The 27,170-nt window shown below is 39.9% G+C and overlaps 1 protein-coding gene across 3 annotated transcripts in view; it reads left to right on the forward strand.

The window, feature by feature from the left end:
• The window catches only part of MSH3 (mutS homolog 3), a 219,803-nt gene that overhangs the window by 176,988 nt on the left and 15,645 nt on the right, over positions 1-27,170 (forward strand). For 2 of the 3 annotated variants that reach the window (XM_031666743.1, XM_031666744.1), the window contains exon 21: positions 19,881-20,067. In XM_031666743.1, the coding sequence (XP_031522603.1) occupies positions 19,881-20,067 (187 nt within the window). Of the gene's footprint in view, positions 1-780; positions 896-19,880; positions 20,068-27,170 lie in introns of those variants that run through there. The other variant, XR_002522614.2, reaches the window with a different exon arrangement.

A 27,170-nucleotide genomic window follows, 5' to 3' on the forward strand; every position in this document is an offset into this window, starting at 1 on the left:
ACCTAAGAAATGCTAAAATGGTAAATTTTATGTTATATATATTTATCATAACTTTTAAAAGCACTTGAAGTATGTCAAAGAATCCTATTGTAATAGAAATAATTGTTGCCTCTACTTAACAATTTTAATATTTAAGCTCTAGTTATTACATTTTAAATATAATAAAATATATTTCTATTTTAAATACTTAATACATAAATACTTATATATAAATATAAAATAATAATACTTAAAAATAATGAAGTAAGCATATTATTTGAACAAAGGATTGAACAGCTAAGAAGATATTTTAAAACCTCTGACCTAGTAGTATAGTGAGGACCATTGCCTAATAAAAGTATGTCCAAGATCTCCTGAACACTGGCCTGCCCCTAAGAAGGAAACCCTGTAATACCATGAGGCACGTAGGGGTGACTCAAAAAACTCCACGCCAGAAACCAGAAGACGTAAGTATTTGTCTCTTGTCTGCCACAGATTAGCCCTGTCATGTTGGGGAAGTGACTTGACCTCTGAAATGTCTTACCTCATCTGTAAAATAGGAGTATAAAATGATTACTAAAAACTTGTCCAGCACCAAGACCTTTTCAGAATTCTTTCTCTTGCCTCAAAGATGGCAAAGAATGTGCCATCAGACAAGCTTTTCCCTTCTGTCAAAAGAGAAGAACCACTGGAGAAAGAAATGACCAAATTCGATGTAGAGAGCTTAAGCACAGAGAAAAAAAAAATGTAGGTGAAAGATAAGTAGCTCTGTCTAGAGCAATTGCCTTTTGTTGTTTACAGCTTGTCTAGGTCAGACCATCCCATAGGAAAGGTTTGGTAAGAACAAAGGCGTTTGATAAAAGATGACTGAGAGACTGGGCTTTGATGCAAAGATCATCAGAAGCATCTACAACAAGTGAGTAGTCACCAGTGACAAAATCTCCAAGTGAGGCAGGCTGGAGAATGAGTGATCTGTTAGTCTTGCCAGAGAGGAAGGTATTAGCAAAGGCAGATTGGATAAGCAGAAGGTAAAAAAATAAAAAACAGCAATAGCATTTTTTTTATATACTCCATTAGCACAGGTTTGGCTTTACCAATATAGGAAAGGCATTTTTACACTAATTAGGTCATTGTGAAAAATAACAATTGGAGTTATTTTTTAAATGCAGTGTTTTTAACTATGAGACCGGGTGTGGTGGCTCACGCCTGTAATCCTAGCACTTTGGGAGCCTGAGGCGGGTGGATCACTTGAGGTCAGGAGTTTGAGACCAGCCTGGCCAACAGGGTAAAACCCTGTCTCTACTAAAAATACAATAATTAACTGGGCGTGGTGGCACATGCCTGGAGGCTGAGGCACGAGAATTACTTGAACCCAGGAAGTGGAGGTTGCAGTTAGCTGAGACTGCACCACTGCACTCCAGCCTGGGTGACAGAGACACTGTGTCTCAAAAAAAAAAAAAAAAAAAAAAAAAAAAGAAAATATTAATACTGTGAAGGTTGTGTGCCAGTCTTTAATGACAACCAGTTATATTACTATAATAAGCTTTCCATGAAAACACCAAAAAGTACTTTTTGATACCTTATTAAAAATTAAGATTCTATCATATTTTTTAGAATTATATACATTATAATTTTGTGTTTTTTAGAATAAGCTCGGCAATAGTGTACAAGGATATCCTAATCTATATGGAAGCACAAAGGAACATATAAATTTAAATCTTTTGTTCCTTGATCAGTCAGTTCTTTTTATTTTAAACTTTAATTTTGGACATTCACAAAATTATTAACTCTTGAGTGATGTGGGTTGAGTAAGTTGTATTACAGTTCTGGAAACAAATCATTCATTTCAACATATATTGAACGTCTTATGTACAAGACACTCTGCCTAACATTTGAGGGGACTACAAAGGTAAATCAGTGAGGCCTGTTCTCAAAGAACATTGACTTCTAGAAAGATGACAAGAGAAAGCTCTTCTGGTCAGTTCTATGGGAAGGGAATCAGGGACAGCTACACAGAAGCAGCTTAAGGATGATAAGGCTTCCAGTCCATAGAAAGAGAAGGGTGAAGATGATTCCGGATAATGGAACCATGAGAACACACAGAGGGATAAAGGTGTGTGGCATCAGCTCTTTAAATATGCTTTAAAAAAAAGGCCTCTGAATTACAGTTTTCCCTCAGTATCTGCTGGGGACTGGTTTCAGGAGCCTCCAGTATGAAAATCAGGAGATTATCACCTGATATAAAATGGGATATTTGCATATAACCTGTGCACATCCTTTAAATACTTTAAATCATCTCTAGGTTACTTATAATACCTAGTATAATGTAAATGCTATGTAAACAGTTGCTATACTGTATTATTTTTAACATTTATATTATTCTGTATTTTTTTTATTTTTATTGAATATTTTGGATCCACAGTTGATTGAATCTGTGGATGCAGATACGGAGAGCCGATTGTATACCCTCTAAAAGGATGAATTTTATGCTGTGTCACTTATATCTTAATAAAACTGTTATTTTTTAAAAGTACATGCCATGTGTTGGGGATGGCAAGGATAAATTGTTGTGATGGTGACATGAGATCCTGTGTTGTGCAGAAGGAGAGGAGATTGGAGAGAGATGTAGGACCAGAGCACACAGACGGTCTTGAAAACTATGCTAGGAATTTTGTATTTTATTTTCCAGGCATTAGCAAAACATTGTAAGTTTTTAAGCACAGGAATCAAAAAGACTCCAGTGATTTTAAAATATGGAGGTAGAAGATAAATTAGCTGTTAGTCAAAGTGAAGGTGGAGAGAGAAACTAGGCTGTTGGAACAGCTTCGATCAAAGAGTGTAAACTAGTGAAACTAGTTTGCAAGAATACCAGGGAAGGCGGCCAGGCACGGTGGCTCATGCCTATAATCTCAGCACTTTGAGAGGCTGAGGCAGGAGGATCAGTTGAGCTCACAAGTTCTAGACCAGCCTAGGCAATGTGGCAAAACCCCTTCTCTACCAAAAATACAAAAATTAGCCAGCATGGTGGTGCATGTTTATGGTCCCAGCTACTCAGGAGGCTGAGGTGGGAGCTCGTTTGAACCTGGGAGGTCGAGGCTGTAGTGAGCCAAGATCGTGCCATTGCACTCCAGCCTGTGTAAACAGAGCCAGAACTTCTCTAAAAAATAGAATAAATAAAATAAAATAAAAATACTGGGGACTGGATATTGAATCTTAAAGGAGCAAGGAAAGTGAAAGAAAATGCTGAATTTTCATTTTTGTATTTATAGAACAAGGATACTGTGTTATTTTTCTGAGCTGTGTAACAGATTATCACAGATTTAGCAGCTTGAGCAACACACATTTATTATATCAATATTTCTGTGGTTCATGACCCCAGATACAGCTTAGCTGGGGCTGTGTGAGGCTGTGATCAAGGTATCAGCCAGGGTGGGATTCTTACGTGGAGGCAGACTAGAGATGGACCCACTTTCAGAATTACCCAGGTTGTTGGCAGAATTCATTTCTTGAGGTTGTGAGTCTGAGGTCCTCAGCTTCTTGCCAGCTGTAGGCTGGGGACTGCTCTCAGCTAGAGGATGCTTGCAGATCACATGGCCTTCTCACAACATGACAGTGAACTTCTTCAAAGCCTGCTACGGAGAAAGTCTCTAGCGCTAGTTGACTGGCAGAACATACAACATCATATAATCATGAAATTAATATCCTATCACCTTTGCCATAGTCTGATGGTTCAAAGCAAGTTACAAGCCCCACTCCCAGTAAGAGGAGGAAATTATCCAAGGGGGTAAACACCAGAAAGTAGAGAGAGTTGGGGTCACTATAGAGCATGTCCACCACAGGTACTTTTCAGCCTCTTAAAGTACAGTACAGTGTCCTCTAAAGCCGAGTGACCAGAGTGTAGACTCTGGCATCAGGCTGAGCCAGGTTTGAATCCTGACTCCATGACTGACTGTCCTTTTGAGCAGTAACATCAGTCTCCTCATTTGTACATGGGGATAAAGATCTACATCTCACGATGGTGGTGTCAGGACAAAATGAGATAATGCAGGTACAACACTTTGTAAGCACCCAAGACACAGGAAGATTGCTCATGTATGTTATCACATTTGAGTCTCAGCTACCATGAGAAGTAACTAATTGAAAGTTTCCCATTAAATGATTTGCCTATATTAAATCAGTTTTTGCTCTTGAGTAAACTTAATCTAATGGACTTTTTGCTATATCATTGTGAGCATGGATTAATACATTCATGAAAAATCATTAGACTTGAGTAGATTTTTTTTTTTTAGTCAGCTTCTTCTTTTTACAGACAAGGAAGCTACAACCACATAGAAAAGTTACCCAACTTGCCTACGATCTCACAAGTGGCTAAGCCAGGACTAGAGTGATGGCCTCTTTACACAAGTTACTGCTGTTTCTACCATATTTAGCTGTGTGACATAATTTTTAATTATGACATTTATAAATTTTTTCACTCAATATTGTGGACTAGAAGCTCCTTTTTCAATGTGACAGCTAATTTTTTAATGCCAAGAAATAGATATATAGAAAAGTTCAAGGCCTAGCCCTAAAATAAGAATTTGCAAATTTCTAGTGACAGTACTCAGTCTCTCTGAATATCTCTATTGTATAAGATGTGATTTGATGTTTTAACTTTAAATTAAACTAAATTGGCTGGTCACGGTGGCTTATGCCTGTAATCCCAACACTTTGAGAGGCCAAGGCAGACGGATCATTTGAGGCCAGGAGTTTGAGACCAGCATGGCCAACATAGTGAAACCCTGTCTCTACTAAAAATGCAAAATTTTAACCAGGCGTGGTGGTGCACACCTGTACTCCCAGCTGCTTGGGAGACTGAGGCACGAGAATCGCTTGAACCCGGGAGGTGAAGGTTGCAGTGAGCTGAAATCATGCCACTGAACTCCAACCTGGCAACAGAGCAAGACTCTGTCTCAAAAAACAAACAAGCCAGCAAAATTAAACTAAATTTGCTACTTACATGTGTATGTGTCTTCACACTGTATATCTGGGCGTGCTCTATATTTTTTTAACTGATTCTTAAGGGTATCCCAATGATAGTAATGAAAATAAGCAGCATAGAATTTTATAGCCATCCTAGAACAGTATTTCCTGTATATTTTAATTCACTGGATTTGGGAAAGAAGGCTTGGTTATGTTGCTTTCATTTAATGTCCATTTATCAATCTCCATCTTTGTGTCAGATGTTTGCTAGGTGCTTGGGGGATGAGAAAGGGTCACCACATGACCGTAATCCTCCTACCCACAGATAACTACTCTAAACATGTTGACAGCCTTCTCTATATATTTTTTGCACATGTAGGTTTTAATAAAAGTGACATAATAAAATACTTTCAACAATTATAATTACAGAAACAGTGCCTATCATAGTAAGAGGAAACTAGAGCAAATCAGAGGGCACAAAACTGAAAACTAAGAGGATTCCCATTTCCTCCCAATCCTGACTGTCCTCCCCAGCCCTACTCACTAGAGGCAACCACTGAGTGGTCCCTGATTTTGTTCTGGTAGTTAACATTATATTCATATAAAATATTTTAACTCTGGTTTTAGATTTGTTAGCTTTAGACAGTATCTGTTGACCTTTTGCTATAAAATATGAAGAAATTTTTTATCAGTTCAAGATTGAGCCTTTCTTCTTCTCAGCTTCCAGTTTCTAAAACTGTTTTTTTTCCCTTGAAAAGGTCTCTGACATTTATTATTACTGGTGTAGTATCTCTTGTGCTTTTTCATAGGCTAGTTTAAAAATGGAATGCATTATTGTGATCACATGTTACATGTATATTCGCTTTAGAACTAAATAATATGTATGTCATTCTAAGATACTAAACTTTGTTGATCAGAGGGGAATCTTCTAGGCATCCCTGTCTAAAACTCTTCATTTCTCTCCAGCTTTTTTCACTTCTTCCATTTCAACTACTGCTCTTCCTTGTATCTCATGTTATTATCTTCCTTGAATATTCTTTTTCTTTTTCTTTGCTGCCCAGGCCGGAGTGCAGTGGCGTAACCTCGGCTGCAACCTCCCCCTCCCAGGTTCAAGCAAATTCTCGTGCCTCAGCCTCCCGAGTAGCTGGGATTATAAGCACTTGCCACCATACCCAGCTAATTTTTGGGGTTTGTTGTTGTTGTTTTTATTATACTTTAAGTTCTAGGGTACAAGTGTACAACGTGCAAGTTTGTTACATAGGTATACATGTGACATGTTGGTTTGCTGCACCTATCACCTTGTCATTTACATTAAGTATTTCACCTAATACTATCCCTCCCACGCCCCCTACCCCCTGACAGGCCCTGGTGTGTGATGTTCCCCACCCTGTGTCCTCGTGTTTTCATTGTTCAACACCCACCTGTGAGTAAGAAGATGCAGTGTTTGGTTTTCTGTCCTTGTGATAGTTTGCTTAAAATGATGGTTTCCAGCTTCATCCGTGTCCCTGCAAAGGACATGAACTCATCCTTTTTTATGGCTGCATAGTATGCCATGGTGTATATGTGCCACATTTTCTTAAGCCAGTCTATCATTGAAGGACATTTGGGTTGGTTCCAAGCCTTTTCGGTTGTGAATAGTGCTGCAGTAAACTTACGTGTGCATGTGTCTTTATACTAGCATGATTTATAATCCTTTGGGTATATACCCAGTAATGGGATGGCTGGGTCAACTGGTATTTCTAGTTCTAAATCCTTGAGGAATCGCCATGCTGTCTTCCACAATGGTTGAACTAATTTACACTCCCACCAACAGTGTAAAAGCATTCCTATTTCTTCACATCTTCTCCAGCATCTGTTGTTTCCTGTCTTTTTAATGATCACCGTTCTAACTGGCATGAGGTGGTATCTCATTGTGGTTTTGATTTGCATTTCTCTGATGACCAGTGATGATGAGCATTTTTTCATATGTCTCTTGGCTGCATAAATACCTTCTTTTGAGAAGTGTCTGTTCATATCCTTTGCCCATTTTTTCTTTTCTTTCTTTTTTTTTTTTTTAAGATGGGATTTCACCTTGTTAACCAGGATGGTCTCAATCTCTTGACTTCGTGATCCACCCGCCTTGGCCTCCCAAAGTGCTGGGATTACAGGCATGAGCCACCACGCATGGCCCCTTTGCCCACTTTTTGATGGGGTTGTTTTTTTCTTGTAAATTTGTTTAAGTTATTTGTAGATTCTGGATATTAGCCCTTTGTCAGATGGATAGATTGCAAAAATTTTCTTCCATTCTGTAGGTTGCTTGTTCACTGTGATGGTAGTTTCTTTTGCTGTGCAGAAGCTTTTTAGTTTAATTAGATCCCATTTGTCTATTTTGGCTTTTGTTGCCATTGCTTTTAGTATTTCAGTCATGAAGTCTTTCCCCATGCCTGTGTCCTGAATGGTATTGCCTAGGTTTTCTTCTAGTGTTTTTATGGTGTTAGGTCTTACATTTAAGTCTTTAATCTATCTTGAGTTAATTTTTGTATATGGTTTAAGGAAGGGATCCAGTTTCAGCTTTCTACATATGGCTAGCCAGTTTTCTCAGCACCATTTATTAAATAAGGAATCCTTTCCCCATTTCTTGTTTTTATCAGGTTTGTCAAAGGTCAGATGGTTGTAGTTGTGTGATGTTATTTGTGAGGCCTCTGTTCTGTTCCATTGGTCTATATATCTGTTTTGGTATGAGTACCATGCTGTTTTGGTTACTGTAGCCTTATAGTATAGTCTGAAGTCAGGTAGCATGATGCCTCCAGCTTTGTTCTTTTTGCTTAGGATTGTCTTGGCTATGCGGGCTCTTTTTTAGTTCCATATGAAGTTTAAAGTAGTTTTTTCCAATTCTGTGAAGAAAGTCAGTGGTAAGCTTGATGTGGGGTATAGCATTGAATCTATAAATTACCTTGGACAGTATGGCCATTTTCATGATATTGGTTCTTCCTATCCATGAGCATGGAATATTCTTCCATTTGTTTGTGTCCTCTTTTATTTCGTTGAGCAGTGATTTGTTGTTCTCCTTGAAGAGGTCCTTCACATCCTTTGTAAGTTGTATTCCTAGGTATTTTATTCTCCTTGTAATAATTGTGAATGGGAGTACACTCATGATTTGGCTCTCTATTTGTCTACTATTGGTGTATAGGAATGCTTGTGATTTTTGCATGTTGATTTTGTATCCTGAGACTTTGCTGAAGTTGCTTATCAGCTTAAGGAGATTTTGGACTGACATGATAGGGTTTTCTAAATATACAATCATGTCATCTGCAAACAGAGACAATATGACTTCCTCTTTTCCTAATTAAATACCCTTTATTTCCTTCTCTTGCCTGATTGCCCTAGCCAAAACTTCAATGCTATGTTGAATAGGAGTGGTGAGAGAGGACATCCTTGTCTTGTGTGGGTTTTCAGAGGGAATGCTTCCAGTTTTTGCCCATTTGGTGTGATATTGGCTGTGGGTTTGTCATACATAGCTCTTATTATTTTGAGATATGTTCCATTGATACCTAGTTTATTGAGAGTTTTTAGCATGAAGGGCTGTTGAATTTTGTCAAAGGCCTTTTCTGCATCTATTGAGATAATCATGTGGTTTTTGTCTTTGGTTCTGTTTATATGATGGATTACGTTTATTGGTTTATGTATGTTGAACCAGCCTTGCATACCATAGATGAAGCCGACTTGATTGTGGTGGATGAGCTTTTTGATATGCCACTGGATTTGGTTTGCCAGTATTTTATTGAGGATTTTTGCATCGATGTTCATCAGGGATATTGGCCTAAAATTCTCTTTTTTTCGTTGTGTCTCTGCCAGGTTTTGGTATCAGGATGATGCTGGCCTCATAAAATGAGTTAGGGAGGATTCCCTCTTTTTCTATTGATTGGAATAGTGTCAGAAGGAATGGTACCAGCTCCTCTTTGTACCTCTGGTAGAATTCAGCTGTGAATCCATCTGATCCTGGACTTTTTTTGGTTGCTAGGATATTAATTATTGCCTCAATTTCAGAACCTGTTATTGGTCTATTGAGAGATTCAACTTCTTCCTGGTTTAGTCTTGGCGGGGAGTATGTGTCCAGGAATTTATCCATTTCTTCTAGATTTTCCAGTTTATTTGCATAGAGGTGTTCATAGCATTCTCTGATGGTAGTTTGTATTTCTGGGGGATCGGTGGTAATGTCCCCTTTGTAATTTTTTATTGCATCTATTTGATTCTTCTCTCTTTTCTGCTTTGTTAGTCTTGCTAGTGGTCTACCTATTTTGTTGATCTTTTCAAAAAACCAGGTCCCGGATTCATTGATTTTTTGAAGCATTTTTTGTGTCTCTATCTCCTTCAGTTCTGCTCTGATCTTAGTTATTTCTTGCCTTCTGCTAGCTTTTGAATGTGTTTGCTCTTGCTTCTCTAGTTCTTTTAATTGTGATGTTAAGGTGTCAATTTTAGATCTTTTCTGCTTTCTCTTCTGGGCATTTAGGGCTATAAATTTCCCTCTACACACTGCTTTAAATGTGTCCCAGAGATTCTGGTATGTTGTGTCTTTGTTCTCATTTGTTTCAAAGAACACTTTTATTTCTGCCTTCATTTCATTATTTATCCAGTAGTCATTCAGTATCAGGTTGATCAGTTTCCATGTAGTTGTGCAGTTTTGAGTGAGTTTCTTAATCCTGAGTTCTAATTTGTTTGCGCTGTGGTCTGAGAGACAGTTTGTTGTGATTTCTGTTCTTTTACATTTGCTGAGGAGTGTTTTACTTCCAATTATGTGGTCAATTTTAGAATAAGTTCCATGTGGTGCTGAGAAGAATGTATATTCTGTCGATGTGGGGTGTAGAGTTCTGTAGATGCCTATTAGGTCTGCTTGGTCCAGAGCTGAGTTCAAGTCCTGGATATCCTTGTTAACCTTCTGTCTCATTGATCTGTCTAATCTTGACAGTGGGGTGTTAAAGTCTCCCATTATTATTGTATGGGAGTCTAAGTCTCTTTGTAGGTTTCTAAGGACTTGCTTTATGAATCTGGGTGCACCTGTATTGGGTGTATATATATTTAGGATAGTTAGCTCTTCTTTTTGAATTGATCCCTTTACCATTATGTAGTGGCCTTCTTTGTCTCTTCTGATCTTTGTTGGTTTAAAGTCTGTTTTATCAGAGACTAAGATTGCAACCCCTGTTTTTTTTTGTTTTCCATTTGCTAGGTAGATCTTCCTCCATCCCTTTATTTTGAGCCTGTGTGTGTCTCTGCACATGAGATGGGTCTCCTGAGTACAGCACACCAGTGGGTCTTGACTCTTTATCCAGTTTGCCCGTCTGTGTGTTTTAATTGGGGCATTTAACCCATTTACATTTAAGGTTAATATTGTTATGTGTGAATTTGATCCTTTCATTTTGCTGTTAGCTGGTTATTTTGCCCGTTAATTGATGCAGTTTCTTCATAGCATCAATTGTCTTTACAATGTGGCATGTTTTTGCAGTGGGTGATACCGGTTTTTCCTTTCCACGTTTAGTGCTTCCTTCAGGAGCTCTTGTAAGGCAGACCTGGTGGTGACAGAATCTTTCAGCATTTGCTTGTCTGTAAAGGATTTTATTTCTCCCTCACATATGAAACTTAGTTTGGCTGGATATGAGATTCTTGGTTGAAAATACTTTTCTTTAATAATGTTGAATATTGGCCCCCACTCTCTTTTGGCGTGTAGGGTTTCTGCCGAGAGATCCACTTTTAGTCTGATGGGATTCTCTTTGTGGGTAACCCAGCCTTTCTCTCTGACTGCCCTTAATATTTTTTCCTTCATTTCAACCTTGGTGAACCTGACAATTATGTGTCTTGGAGTTGCTCTTCTCGAGGAGCATCTTTGTGGCGTTTTTTGTATTTCCTGAATTTGAATGTTGGCCTGCTTTGCTAGGCTAGGGAAGTTCTCCTGGATAATATCCCGAGGAGTGTTTTCTAACTTAGTTCCATTCTCCCCATTGCTTTCTGGTACACCAGTCAAATTTATATTTGGTCTTTTCACATAGTCCCATATTTCTTGAAGGCATTGTTCATTTCTTTTCACTCTTTTTTCTCTAATCTTGTCTTCTTGCTTTATTTCATTAATTTGATCTTCAATCACTGATACCCTTTTTCCACTTGATCAAATTGGCTACTGAAGCTTGTGCAGGCATCATGAAGTTCTCATACCGTGGTTTTCAGCTCCATCAGGTCATTTAAGGTATTCTCTACACTGTTTATTCTAGTTAGTCATTCCTCTAACCTTTTCTCACGATTTTAAGCTTCCTTGCAATGGGTTGGAACATGCTCCTTTGGCTCGGAGAAGTTTCTTATTACTGACCTTCTGAAGCCTACTTCTGTCAACTCGTCAAACTCATTCTCTGCCCAGTTTTGTTCCCTTGCTGGCAAGAAGCTGCAATCCTTTGGAGGGGAAGAGGCGCTTTGGTTTTTGGAATTTTCCACTTTTCTGCTGTGGTTTCTGCCTATCTTTGTGGTTTTATCTACCTTTGATCTTTGATGTTGGTGACCTACAGATGGGGTTTTGGTGTGGATGTCCTTTTTGTTGATACTGATGCTATTCCTTTCTGTTTGTTAGTTTTCCTTTTAACAGGCTCCTCAACTACAGGTCTGTTGGGCTTTGCTGCAGGTTCACTCCAGACCCTGCTTGCCTGGGTATCACCAGCGGAGGCTGCAGAACAGCAAATAATTGCTGTCTGATCCTTTTTCTGGAAGTTTCGTCCCAGAGGGGCACCCACCTGTTTGAGGTGTCTGTTGGCCCCTTCTGCGAGTTGTCTCCCAGTGAGGCTTTATGGTGGTTTGGGACGCACTTGAGGAGGCAGTCTGTCTGTTCTCCGAGCTCGAACACTGTGCTGAGAGAACCGCTGCTCTCTTCAGAGCTGTCAGAAAGGGATGTTTAAGTCTGCAGATGCTGTCTGCTGCTTTTTGTTCTGCTGTGCCCTGCCGCCAGAGGTGGAATCTAGTGAGGCAGTAGTCCTTGCTGAACTGCGGTGGGTTCTGCCCAATTCATGCTTACAGGCCACTTTGTTTACATTGTTAGCTACTCAAGCATCAGCAATGGAGGATGCCCCTCCCCCCCATCAAGCTGCAGCATCACAGGTTGATCTCAGACTGTTGCACTAGCAGTGAGCAAGGCTCTGTGGGCATGAGACCTGCCAAGCCAGGCACAGGAGGGTATCTCCTGGTCTGCCAGTGGCTAAGACCATAGGAAAAACGTGGTATTTGGTTAGTAGTGTACCGTTTCTCCGGGTACAGTCTGTCATGGCTTCCCTTGACAAGGAAAAGGAAATCCCCTGTCCCCTTGCGCATTCCAGATGAGGCAACACCCCACCCTGCTTCATCTCACCCTCCATGGGCTGTACCCACTGTCCAACCAGTCCCAGTGAGATGAACCAGGTACCTCAGTTGGAAATGCAGAAATCACTCATCTTCTGTGTCCATCTTGGTGGGAGCTGCAGACTGGAGCTGTTCCTATTTAGGCATCTTGGAAGTGACCCTCAATTTTTGGGTTTTTTTTATTCTGAGACAGATTCTCGCTCTGTTGCCCAAGTTGGAGTGCAGTGGTGCAATCTCAGCTCATTGCAACCTCTACCTTGTGGTCTCAAGTGATTCTCCTGCCTCAGCCTCCTGAGTAGCTGGGATTACAGTCATGCACAACTATCCTTGCGTAATTTTTGTATTTTTAGTAGGTAAGGGGTTTTGCCATGTTGGCCAGGCTGGTCTCGAACTCCTGACCTCAAGTGATCTGCCTGCTTCAGCCTCCCAAAGTGCTGAGATTATAGGTGTGAGCCACCACACCCGGCCAAATTTTTTTTTTTTTTTGAGTCTGTCTCTCAGTACTTTTTTCATGTAGGGCTCATAGTGGCAAATTTTTTTAGTTTACAAAGTCTCAATTTTTTTAGTTTTAGAAAGTCTCAAGCTTTATCTTCATATTTGCTTTGAAAGTTTAGATGAATATAAATATCCAGATTTTAAATTTAAAGAAATTGCTCCTATTATCTTCCAGTATTTCATTCAATGTATATAAAAAGTCAGTAAGAGTCTGATTCTCATTCCTTGCTTGATGAGTTTTTTCTTTCTCTGAGGTATTTAGAATTTTTAAAAATCCTTACTGTACAATTTTCAGCAGAATGTTTAGCTGTAAATCTTTTCTTACCAATCTTACTCAGCATTTTGCGAAACCTTCCCATATGAAGATGCATGTCTTATTTCAGCATCGGGGCATTTTCTTAAGTTATTTCGTTTCATTATCTTTGTTGTTTGTATCTTTTGCACTTTCTATTTGAGCAGCTTTCAACTGTCAGGACATGGCCTCCATGTTTTAAATCTGTTTGTGTGTACTTTACATTTCTTGGTCTTTCTCTTTCTCTTTACTGTTCTCAGATTTCTTTGAATTTATCTTCCCAGTTTAAAAACTTGGTCTAGGGCAAGGCACAGTGGCTCACGTCTGTAATCCAAGTGTTTTAAGAGGCTGAGGCCTGTGGATCACTTGAGCACAGGTGTTGAGACCAGTGTGGGCAACATGGTGGAATTCCATCTCTACTAAAGATACAAAAGATAAAAAATTAGCCAGGTATGCCTGTAGTCCCAGCTTCCCAGGAGGCTGAGGTGGGAGGATCATCTGAGCACAGGAAGGTTGAGGCTGCAATGAGCTGTGTTCATGCCACTGTACTGCAGCCTGGGCAACAGAGTTAGGACCTTTCTCAAATAAACAATAATAAAATAAAAGCTTGGTTCTGTACAGCATGTAATTTTAATTTTACCCATACAGTAAATTTTTTCAGTGATCATATTTTTAATTTTCAAGATTTCTTGTTCTCCAGTTGTTTATTTCTTCATAGACTGTTCTTGTTTTAAGTCTGTAATATTCATAATCTCCCTGAGGATACCAAATCGAAATTTTGCTTGTTTTAATTCTTTCCAGTTGTATTAGTCCATTTTCACACTGCTGATAAAGACATACCCGAGACTGGGCAATTTACAAAAGAAAGAAGTTTATTGAACTTACAGTTCCACATGGCTGGGGAGGCCTCACAATCATGGCAGAAGGCAAGGGAGAGCAAGTCACATCTTATGTGGATGGCAGCAGGTAAAGATGTTGTACAGGGAAACTCTCATTTTTAAAATTATCAGATCTCATGAGACCCATTCACTGTCATGAGAATAGCACAGGAAAGACCTGCCCCCATAATTCAGTCATTTCCCACTGGGTCCCTCCCACAGCACATGGGAATTATGGGATCTACAAGATGAGATTTGTGTGGGGACACAGAGCCAAACCATATTATTCCACCCCTGGCCCCTCCTAAATCTTGTATCTTCACATTCAGAACCAATCATGCCTTCACGCAGTCCCCCACGGTCTTAACTCATTTCAGCATTAACTCAAAATTCCACAGTCCAAAGTCTCATCCAAGACAAGGCAAGTCCCTTCTGCCTATGAGCCTGGAAAATCAAAAGCAAGTTAGGGCTGGGCGTGGTTTTCATGCCTGTAACCCCAGCACTTTGGGAGGCCAAGGTGGGCGGATCATGAGGTCAGGAGATTGAGACCATCCTGGCTAACATGGTGAAACCCCGTCTCTACTAAAAATGCAAAAAATTATCCGGGCGTGGTGGTGGGCACCTGTAGTCCCAGCTACTCGGGAGACTGAGGCAGGAGAATGGTGTGAACCTGGGAGGCGGAACTTGCAATGAGCCGAGATGATGCCACTGCACTGCAGCCTGGGCGACAAAGCAAGACTCCATCTCAAAAAAAAAAAAAAAAGCAAGTTAGTTACTTCCTAAATACAGTAGGGGTACAGGCATTGTGCAATGTTTTCACCCCAAATGGAAGAAATTGGCCAAAGCAAAAGGGCTACAGGCCCTATGCAAGTCCAAAGTCCAGCGGAGCAGTCAAATCTTAAAGCTCCAGAATGGTATCTTTTGACTCTGTATCTCACATCCAGGTTACACTGATGCAAGAGGTTGCTTCCCATGATCTTGGGCAACTCCTCCCCTGTGCTTTGCATGGTACGGCCTACCTCCTGGCTGCTTTCACAGGCTGACATTGAGTGTCTGCAGCATTTCCAGGCATACGGTGCAAGCTCTAGGTAGATGTACCATTCTGGGGTCTGGAGGACTATGGCCCTCTTCTCACAGCTCCACTAGGTGGTGCCCCAGTATGGACTCTGTGTGGGGGCTTTGACCCCACATTTCCCTTCTGTACTGCCCTTGCAGAGGTTCTCCATGAGAGCTCTACCCTGTAGCAAACTTCTGCCTGGACATCCAGGCATTTCTATGTATCTCTGAAATCTAAGCAGAGGTTCCCAAACCTTTTTCTTGACTTCTGTGTACCTGCAGGCTCAATACCACATGGAAGCTGCCAAGGCTTGGGGCTTGCACCCTCTGAAGCCACAACCTGAGCTGTACCTTGTCCCCTTTTAGCCATGACTAGAGCTGCTGGGGATGCAGAGCACCAAGTCCCTAGGCTGCACATAGCGAGGGGCCACAGGCCCTGCCCATGAAACCACTTTTTCCTCCTTGGCCTCCCAGGGTGTGATGGGAGGGGCTGCCATGAAGACCTCTGACATTCCTGGAGACATTTTCCCCATTGTCTTGGGGATTAACATTCAGCTCCTTGTTTTTTTATGCAAATTTCTGCAGCTGGCTTGAATTTCTCCTCAGAAAATGGGATTTTCTTTTCTATCACAATGTCAGGCTAAAATTTTCCAAACATTTATGCTCTGTTTCCCTTATAAAACTGAATGCCTTTAACAGCACCCAAGTCACCTCTTGAATTCTTTTCTGCTTAGAAATTTCTTCTGCCAGATCATCCTCTGCCTAAATCATCTCTCTCAAGTTCAAAGTTCCACAAATCTCTAGGGTGGGGTGCAATGCTGCCAGTTTCTTTGCTAAAGCAAAGCAAGAGTCACCTTTTCTCAAGTTCCCAACAAGTTCCTCATTTCCATCTGAGACCACCTCAGCCTGGACCTTACTGTTCATATCACTATCAGCATTTTTGTCAAAGTCATTCAACCTGTCTCTAGGAAGTTCCAGACTTTCTCACATTTTCCTTTCTTCTGAGCCCTCCAAACTGTTCCAACCGCTGCCTATTTCCCAGTTCCAAAGTTGCTTCCACTTTTTCAAGTATCTTTCCAGCAACACCCCACTCCTGGTACCAATTTACTGTATTAGTCCATTTTCACACTGCTGATAATGACATACCCAAGACTGGGCAATTTACAAAAGAAAGAGGTTTACTGGACTTACAGCTCCACATGGCTAGGGAGGCCTCAACAATCATGGCAGAAGGCAAGGAGGAGCAAGTCACATCTTATGTGGATGGTAGCAGGCAAAGAGAGAGATTGTGCAGGGAAACTCACGTTTTTAAAACCATCAGATTTCATGAGACCCATTCACTATCATGAGAACAGCACAGGAAAGACCCGCCCCCATAATTCAGTCATCTCCCACCACATCCCTCCCACAACATGTAGGAATTATGGGAGCTACAAGACAAGATTTGGCTGGGGACACAGAACCAAATCATATCACCAGTGAATTGTATTTTTATCCACTTCCTCTGTGTTACTTGTTCTGTTGGTTTTCTCAGTCTTCTCTTTCATACTGTCATTTTTCCTCATGTGTCCTCAAATTTTTATTTAATGTGGATGCTACTCATATATCTGCCTGGAACATTACTTGAGTTATTATAATAGCAAGGATGAATTTCCAGTAGCTCAATAGGTCTCTTTTCCTAGTAGACCCCTCCACTGAAGTTAAAAAACTTCTGGTGACCTGATTTGTAACATTCACTATGTTATTAATATAACCATTTTCCAATGCCAAAAATTCTAACATACTAGTTTTATTGGTTGCATAGTTTTTCATCATAGTACTGTTTACTCTTTCTCTTATTATTGGATATTTGATTTTTTCCAACTTTTCATTAAATAACATCAAGAACAGATTTGTACATGTATTTCTTCATGTATCTCTGATAGTTTTCATAATGTTAATTCCTAGAGTGAAATTTATAGGTCATGAAAGACTTCTAATAGACATTGCTAAATTGTCTTTTGAAGATTGTAACAAGTCTCAGTCTCACATAAAAATACCCTTTCCCCCCAACACTCTTGATAATGGCAGATAATAACGTTCTTTTTAATCTCTGCTAACTTAGCAATATACATATTACTATATATATATTGAACATGAATATTTTCCTGTTGAATTTACATATTTGGGCATTTTCATAAGTTTGTTTCTTTTGTGAATTGACTCTTTATGTCCTTTGCCTGTTTTTCTGTTCACCATTTTGTTCTGCTTTGTCAGACTTTATTTTGGGAATGTTAAGTGTTTGTTATAATTGCTGTAAGTTTTTTCTCAGTTTGTGGTTTGCCTTTAACTTTTTTATGTGTCTTTTACTAAATATGTGTTTTGATGCTGTATATGTAAAACCACCCACTCACCTGTCCAGAGATTAAATTTCATCTATGTAGCTTGGTATGTTTATGATTTCTAGTTTTGCATTAAACTTTTCAATCCATGTACATTTATTTTGGAATATGGCTTATATAGGGACACATCTTTGTTTTTTCAGAAATAACTAATTAGCTAGCATCTTTTTCCTTGACTGGTAGTTCATCCTTTCCCCATTAATTTGAAATCTCACCTTTGTCATATACTAAACGTTTTATATAATATGTGTGTGTATCTGCCTAGAAATCTTATGTGCCTGCCCAGGCACATCTTACAATTCTTGATGTTTCTAACAAGACCACTCTGTTACTTTACTGTTTTAGAAAGCACTTAAGTGTAATACTTAATCTACTGTATTAAAACTGTATACAACACCCAGGCATGATGGCTTATGCCTGTAATCTCAGCACTTTGGGAGGCTGAGGTGGGAGGATCATTTTAATCCAGGAGTTTAAGACCAGCCCAGACAATATAGTGAGACCTTGACTCTACAAAAAATTTAAAAATTAGCTGAGTGTTGTGGCATGCGCCGGTGGTCCCAGATATTCAGGAGTCTGAGGTGGGCACTCGCTTGAGCCTGGGAGGTCAAGTCTTCAGTGAGCTGTTGTCATACCACTGCACTCCAGCCTGGGTGACAGACCAAGATCCTGTCTCAAACAAACAAACAAAAAACTGTATCCAGTGCTAGTGTATTTCTAAAAATCCTGATTTCTAAAAATTAATGACCCCCCAAAATATTTCCCTCATCAGAATGTTCTGTTATCAGCCAAAGATTTCTTTTTGTCAGCTCACAACCTGCCAGAATAAAGGCAACAGTGGTAGAGAGGGTGAACCGTTGTGATTCTGAAGCATTCTAAGTGGTTTCAGAGATATGAAAATTTCATCATCTTGTTTTGTGTTAGGGGAAAAGGAAATATTGGTAAAGTAAACATTGAAAATTGAGGTAAATACCAGTATTTGAACTTTGAAAAAGTAGCCAGAATGTTCCTAAGGTGGCAGCATTTCAGAAATTATACAATTTCTCAATGCTGCTGGTTACTGGAACAGTTCTAAGGCTCTGCCCATGTCTGGACATCACATTCCATCTTCCTTGTCCTTATAGGGCTTCAGCCACACAGCTGGTTAAGGTACAGTTTGACCATGGATTTCTCAAGAAATGAAAAGTACATTATGGTGCTGTAGGTCAGATGTGAAGTATGTGTCCTATTTTGTGAACTATTGTAGCAAAACTAAATCAATGAAGGGATTTTGCTGAGAAAGTGGTTACCAGCATTCACAGAGCTGGCTACTGGGTGAAAAACCTGAATTCTAAGTTTTGCAGTTAACTGCATGACACTGAGTATTACCTAATGATTCCTTTTGTTTTTTTCAGTTGCTTTTGCATTATATGGGTGTTTTCCCAAATGTGTTCTGGAAGACATTATTGCTGCAAGGTGCTCTGGAAGACATTTCAGGGACCATAGCTAAATCAGTTAAAGAAAAGCTGTGTACTAGATCCTTCTCTAAGAAATGCATTGGCTGGGCACGGTGGCTCATGCCTGTAATCCCAGCACTTAGGGAGGCCAAGGCAGGCAGATCACTTGAGGTTGGGAGTACAAGATCAGCCTAGTCAAAATGGTGAAACCCCACCTCTACTAAAAATACGAAAAAAAATTAGCCAGGCTTGGTGGCGCACACCTGTAGTCCCAGTTACTTGGGAGGCTGAGGCTGTAGGATCACTTGAGCCCAGGAGGCAGAGGTTGTAGTGAGCCGAGAGCATGCCACTGCACTCCAGCCTGGGTGATGGGAGTGAAACCCTGTCTCAAAAAAAAAAAAAAAAAAGAAATGCGCAATATGTAGTCCCATACTAAAGGCTCTAAAAAGTCTTACAGAAAAGAAATTTAAATCTTTTGGGCCTATTTCTTGACATCTGTAGGAACCGTTTCATAAATCCACTTCAGGAAGCTGTATTAGCTGCTGTGCAAGGTATCAAACATCTATAATTCTAGTTCCAGTAAAAAGTTGTATATAAATAAGTTACTTTTTATGTAGTACTTTAATTTGTAATATCAGTATGGAATCTTCTTAAGGAAACACTGAAAAAATCCTTTAATTGTACAAGATCTTTGTACAGTATCATGGATTTTTAAACACAGAAACACAGAGAAGCATTGTTTTATCCTGTGAATACCAAAACATTGATTTGGAATTATTGGTGAGAAAAAAGCAGGATCAAACATTTCCCTACTTTTTAGGAGTTCTGTGCAATACCTCAAATTCTGTCCAGAATATTCCTACAAAGTACAGTGTGATGTTAGACACTGTTTACATCCAACATGTTTTCTTTTGTTTAATGTAATTTGAGCTATTATTGGCTCAAAATATATAGATTCTTAGTGATCTTTTATATTTATTGTTCATAAAATAATGTTTGGCTTCCTAATAAGAAAGTTAAGAGGAAAATCAAGGTGTTTTCCTCTTGCTTGTAGGATGGGTGCTGCAGACAATATATATAAAGGACGGAGTACATTTATGGAAGAACTGACTGACACAGCAGAAATAATCAGAAAAGCAACATCACAGTCCTTGGTTATCTTGGATGAATTGGGAAGAGGGACGAGCACCCATGATGGAATTGCCATTGCCTATGCTACACTTGAGTATTTCATCAGAGATGTAAGTATCCGGTAAACTGTATTTAAAAAGAAATTAATTTTTAAATTATTATTTTTAAATGAAAGTTATAATTGGACTATATTTATGGGGTACAGTGTGATGTTTTGAAATATATAAACGGGGGGCGGAGCAAGATGGCCGAATAGGAACAGCTCCAGTCTCCAACTCCCAGCTACGAAAGCAACACGAAGACCGGTGATTTCTGCATTTTCACAACTGAGGTACCGGGTTCATCTCACTGGGGAGTCGATAATCGCGTCAGCTGCCAGCCCGACAGCGGTGAGCCGAAGCAGGGCGGTAGGCATCGCCACCTGGGAAGCGCAAGGGGGGAAGGGAATCCCTTCAGCCGTGAACTGAGACACCGGAAAATCGGGCAGGACCTCCACCACACATGCTTTTAAGCAAACAGGCACACCAGGACTATATCCACACCTACGTGAGGGTCCAGACGCCCATCGAGCCTCCCCTCATTGCTACAGCGCACACAGCAGTCTGTGATCTACCACCGGCAAGGCAGCAGCGAGGCCAGAGGGGCTCGCCATTGCTTGGAGAGGCTTGGTGAAATGCTGCTGGGAAGTCTAACTGGGTGAGCTCACAGCAGCCTGGCGGTTGCCTGCCCCCAGACTCCACCTCTGGGGACACAGGGCACAGCTACACAACAACAACAACAATAACAAAAGCAGCAGAAACCTCTGCAGATCTGGTAAACTACTCTGTCTCGGACAGCTTTGAAGAGAGCAGGGATCTCCCAAAATACTTTTAGGTTGAGATCTTCGAGAAGGGACATCAAGTTCGTCAAGTGGGTCCCTGATGAGTAGCCTAACTGGAGACATCCCCCCAACACTGAAAGCAGCTGACACCCCCACACACAGGGTGGAATACACCCCGGAGAGAAGCTTCCAAAGCAAGAATCAGACAGTACACCGCCATTGTTCAGAAATATTCTATCTTCTGCGCCTGCTGCTGATACTCCAGGCAAACAGGGTCTGGAGTGGACCTCAAGCACCTCCAACAGATTCCAGCATACAGCTGAGGTCCTGATCACAGAAGGAAAACTATCAAACAGGAAGGACACCTTTACACCAAAACCCCATCAGTACATCACCATCATCAAAGACCAGAGGCAGATAAACCACAAAGATGGGGAAAAAGCAGGGCAGAAAGCTGGAAATTCAAAAAATAAGAGCATCTCCCCGGCAAAGGAGCCGCAGCTCATCGCCAGCACGGATCAAAGCTGGATCGAGAATGACTTTGACGAGATGAGAGAAGAAGGCTTCAGTCCCAACCGCCTCTCAGAGCCATGAGGAATTACGCATCTGAAGAAAGAACAAAAATCTTGGAAAAAAAAGTGGAAGAATTCTATTGCCAGAGTAATTAATGCAGAGAAGGTCATAAATGAAAGAGATGGTGAAACCATGACACTCTAGAAATACGCGACAAATGCACAAGCTTTCAGTAACCCAGTACTCATCAACTGGAAATAGGAAAGAGTATCAGCGACGATCAACAACACCGAATGAAGCGAGAAGAGAAACCAAAAGAAAAAGAAGAAGAAAAAAGAAATGAACAGTTTCCGTAAGAAGTATGCGGGATTATGTAAAAAGACCAAATCTACGCCTGATTGGGGTGCCGAAAGCAGGTAGAATGAAACCACAGTTGGAAACACTCTTCAGATATCATCCAGAGAACTTCCAACCTAGTAGGCAGGCCAACATTCAAACTTAGGAAATACAGAGAACGCCACCAAAGATACTCCCGAAGAGCAACCTAAGACACACATAATTGCCAGATTCACCAAAGTTGAAATGAATAAAAAATCTAAGGGCGTTACAGAGAGGAAAGGTTCGGTTACCCGCCAAAGGGTACCATCAGACTACGGTAGCAGATCTCCCCTGCAGAAACTCTACAAGCCAGAAGAGAGTGGGGCCAATATTCAACATTCTAAAGAAAAGACTTTAAACCTAGAATTTCTATATCCAGCCAAACTAAGTTTCATATGAAGGAGAAATGGTAAAATCCACAGATAAGCACAAATGTTTAGAGATTTTGTCACCACCAGGCCTCGGCCTTTACAAGAGACCCTGAAGGAAGCACTCCAACATGGAAAGGAACAACCAAAAGTACCGTGCCATTACAAAAACACGCCAAAATGTAAAGACCATCGAGGCTAGGAAGAACTGCATCAACTAACGAGCAAAATAACCAGTTAATATCATAATGGCAGGATCAAGTTCACACATAAATCTTAACTCCAACGTAAATGGACTAAATGTCTTCAAACTAAAGTTGACAGACTGCAAGAAAACCGGATAAAGAGTCATCAAAGAATCAAATTCTGCTGCATCTGTGGAGACCTTACCACACGCAGAGTACATAGGCTCAAATAAAGGGATGGAGGAAGATTTGCATTTCAAGCAAATGGAGAACAAAAAGAAGCCAATACACTAACTCTTGATAAAACAGACTTTAAACCATCAAAGATCAAAAGAGACAAAGAAGGCCATTACATAATGGTGGTAAGGGGATCAATTCAACAGAAGAGCTGCAATTGGTCTTTTAAATTTATGCAAAATCAACAGCATAGAGCACCTAGATTCAGCAAGTCCTTAGAGATCACAGACTTTTAGATCTACATACACACACAATGGGAGATTCTGAACACTCCACCGGTCAACATTAGACAGACCAACATACAGAAAGTTAACAAGTGACATTCAGGACTGAACTCATCTCTGCAGCAAGCAAGACCTAATAGACATCTGGAGAGAACTTCACCCCAAATCACGAATACATTCTTCAGCACCACATCAGACTTTACTCCAAAAATTGACCATAATATTGGAAGTGCCACCTCAGCAAATGTACAAGAACAGAAATTATAACAAACCTCCCTCGTGACCACAGTACTCAAACTAACTCAGGACTAAGAAACTCAATCAAAACCGCCAACTACACATGGAAACTGACCAAATCCCGTTCTGAATGACTACTGGGTATTACAATGAATGAAGGTGAGAAATAAAGATACTTTTGAAACCAATGAGAACAAAGATAACATACTAGAATCTCTGGGACACATTTAAAGCAGTGTGTAGAGGGAAAATTTATAAGCACTAAATGCCCACAAGAGAAAGCAGTATAGAAAGATCAAAAATTGACACCCTAACATCGCAATTTTAAAAGAATCGAGAAGCAAGAGCAAACACATTCCAAAGCTATAGAAGGCAAGAGATAACTAAGATCAGAAGCAGAACTGAAGGAGATAGAGATTACAAAAAACCCTCCAAAATCAAATAATGAATCCAGGAGTTGGTTTTTGAAAAAGATCAAAATTGACAGACCACTAGCAAGAGAATAAAGAAGAAAAGAGAGAGAATAGAATCAAACGAATTGAAATGAGATAAAGTGCATATTGATCACCACCCACCCCACAGAAATGCCAAACCACCATCAGAGAATACCATATAAACACTCTACTAAATAAACTGGAAACTCAGAAGAAATGGATAATTTCTGACACTACACTCTTCCAAGACTAAACCAGGAAGAAGTTGAATCCCCTGAATAGACCAATAGTAGGCTCTTGAAATTGAGGCACACACAGCCTACCAACCAAAAAGTCCAGGACCAGAATATTCACAGCCGAATTCTCTACCAGAGGTATATGAGGAGTTGGTACCATTCTTCTGAAACTATTCCAATCAATAGAAAAGAGGGAATCCTCCTAACTCATTTTATATGAGGCCAACATCATCCTGATACTACCAAAGCCTGGCAGAGACACAACAAAAAAGAGAATTTTAGATAGATGAACATCGATGCAAAAAATCCTCAATAAAAATACTGGCAAAACCGATCTCACCAACACATCAAAAGCTTATCCACCATGATCATGGGCTTCATCCCTGGGATGCAAGGCTGTTCAACATTCTAAATCAATAAACATGATCCAGCATATAAAACAGAACCAAAGACAAGAACCACATGATTATCCTTCAATAGAGAGAAAAGGCTTTGACACCCAACAGTTCTTCATGCTAAAACGCCAATACCCGGGTATTGATGGAACGCATCTCAAAAATAATAAGAGCTATTGCAGACAAAACCCACAGCCAATATCATACTGAATGGGCAAAAACTGGAAAAATTCTGAAACTCCAACACAAGACAGGGATGCCCTCTCTCAACACTATTCAACACATAGTGTTGGAAGTTCGGCTATAGGGGCAATTAGTGAAAGAAATCAGGGGTATTCAGTTAGGAAAAGAAGAAATAAATTCCTGTTTGCAGAGATGACATGATTGTATATTTAGAAAACCCATTGTCTCAGCCCAAAATCTCCTTAAGCTGATAAGCAACTTCGCTCAGCAAAGTCTCAGGATACAAAATTAATGTGCAAAAATCACAAGCATTCTTATACACCACCAATAACAGACAAACATAGAGCCAAATCATGAATGAATCATTCACCATACAAAGAGAATAAAATGCCTTAGGAATCAACTTACAAGGATGGGAAGCACCTCTTCAAGGAGAACTACAAACCATCATCATAGTGAAATAAAAGAGGACACAACAATGGAAGAACATACCATGCTCATGATAGGAAGAATCAATATCAGAAACATGACGCCTCAAGGTAATTTATAGATTCAATGCCATCCCCATCAAGCTACCAATGAGTTTCTTCACAGAATTGAAAACTGCTTAAAAGTTCATATGGAACAAAAGAGCCCAAGATTCCAAGACAATCCTAAGTCAAAAGAACAAAGCTGAGGCACACCACGCCACTTGACTTAAACTATACTACAAGGCTACAGTAATCCAAAACAGCATGGTGTCTTCGGTACCAAAACAGAGATATAGACCAATGGAAATGCAGTCAGAGTCCTCAGAATACTACACACATCTACGCCATCTGATCTCTTTTGAGAGAAACCTGAGAGAAAGAAATGTAAAAGGATTCTATTTAATAAATGGTGCTGGGAAAATTGGCTAGCCATAAGTAGAGCTTAAAACTGATCCTTTTCCCTACTCCCGCATTTTCGCACATCCGCTGGATTAGAGACTTTAAATGTTAGACCTAATACCATAAAATCAGAGGAAAAACCTAGGTGGTAAAATTATTCAGACATAGGCATGGGGCAAAGACTTCATGTCTAAAACACCTCAAAGCAATGGCAGCAAAGCTAAACTGACAAATGGGATCTAATTAAACTAAAGAGCCTGCACAGCAAAAGAAACTACCATCAGATGAACAGGCAACCCACAGAATGGGAGAACAAGTTTGCACCACTATCTGACAAAATAATATCCAGAACCTACAAAGAATCCCAACAAATTTACAAGAAAAAACAAACAACCCCATCAAAAAGTGGGCAAAGATGTGGGATGAACAAGACATTTCTCAAAAGAAGACATTCATACAGCCAATGACATATGAAAAATGCTCATCATCACTTCGGCCATCAGAGAAATGCAAATCAAAACCACAATGAGATAATTACATCTCACACCAGTTGGGGACGAAGCGATCATTAAAAGTCAGGAAACAACAGGTGCTGAGAGGATGTGGAGAAATAGGAACATTCCTTTACACTGTTGGTGGGATTAACCAGTGTTCAATCCATTATGGAAAACAGCATGGCGATTCTCAAGGATCTAGAACTAGATGTTTCATATAATCCGCAGCCAACCTTCGGGCCACTGGGGATATACCCAAAGCGATTATAAATTATGCTGCTATAAAGACATTACGCACACGATGTTTTTCATTGTACACTATTCACAATAGCAAAGACTTGAATCAACCCAGATGTCCATCAGTGACAGATTGATTAAGAAAAAATGTATACATATACACCATGGAATTATGTTACAAGCAAAAAGTATTATTTCAAGTCTTTGTAGGACATGGATGCTTAAAACCATCATTCTTATAGCAAACTATCACAAGAACAGAAAACCAAACACCCCATTGCTCTCACCATAGGTGGGAACTGAACAACATTCTGGACTCAGGAAGGGGAACATCACACAAGGCCTATCATGGGGAGGGGAGGGGAGGGATGGCATTGGGAGTTATACCCATGTAAATGACTAGTTGATGGGCAGCAGACCAACATGGCAATAGTATACACATAACAAACCTGCTATGCACACATATGTAATTCATGCATCTTAAAGTATAATAATAAATAAATTAAAAAAAAAAAAAAGAAATATATAAACAATGTGGAGTGATTAAGTAACATATTCTTCACCTCATTTAGATATCATTTTTTGTGGTGAGACATTTGAAATTTATTCTCTTAGTTATTTTGAAATATATATTATTACTGCTGTAGTCAATACCATTATGCAATCCCTGCATACCCTTGTGTACATGGATGATACATATTATACACATTATTTTCCTGATCTCAGTCTGCAAATACTCAGAATTCTCTTTTTTATAACTGACCGCAGCCCTGCAAATGAGCACTAGAATGCTACACACTGAATTCAGACAGATTGACCCTAAATAATATTTGTAGTTTTCTGATACATGTTCCTTTTTCTTGCTGACTCAACATAAATCTGGTTGTATGAAAAAGGCCTCCCTGGCAGTATTTTCACTCAGAATTGTATCTTATTATCCTTGGTGAACCCTAAATCAAGAACAGCTATCATCCATCTACAGCCAAATTCCTCGAGGGACAAACAAGGAAATACTGCCATTTCTACTTTGTGAAATCCTTTTATTTTACCAACATCCTGAAAGATCTCATTGTGAGATCTTTGATCTCATCTCATTGTGTTTCTATATGATTTGGTAACATCATTCCTTCAAAGCATGTCTCCTTTTTTCAGGGTGCATTTCTAAGCTTCAGTGTGAAATTTTGTTTGTGTCAAACTTTCCATCCCTATCATTTCCGTCTAACTGTCCCCTTTAGTTTACTTTCTCTATCTTGTTCATTTTGGTCTCTGCTTTTCAAATCTCTCCCTCATGGAACCTGCCCTTAGGCCTTTCCCTTCTCTGGTCTTTCTTTTCTGTTTTTTCCCCCCATTTTCTTGCTCCTTTGTCATTGTGTCTTCCCTTGTTTTCATTTCTTTCTCTCTTC

The sequence above is a fragment of the Papio anubis genome, chromosome 5 (genome assembly GCF_008728515.1).
Source record: "Papio anubis isolate 15944 chromosome 5, Panubis1.0, whole genome shotgun sequence".
NCBI lineage: Eukaryota > Metazoa > Chordata > Mammalia > Primates > Cercopithecidae > Papio > Papio anubis.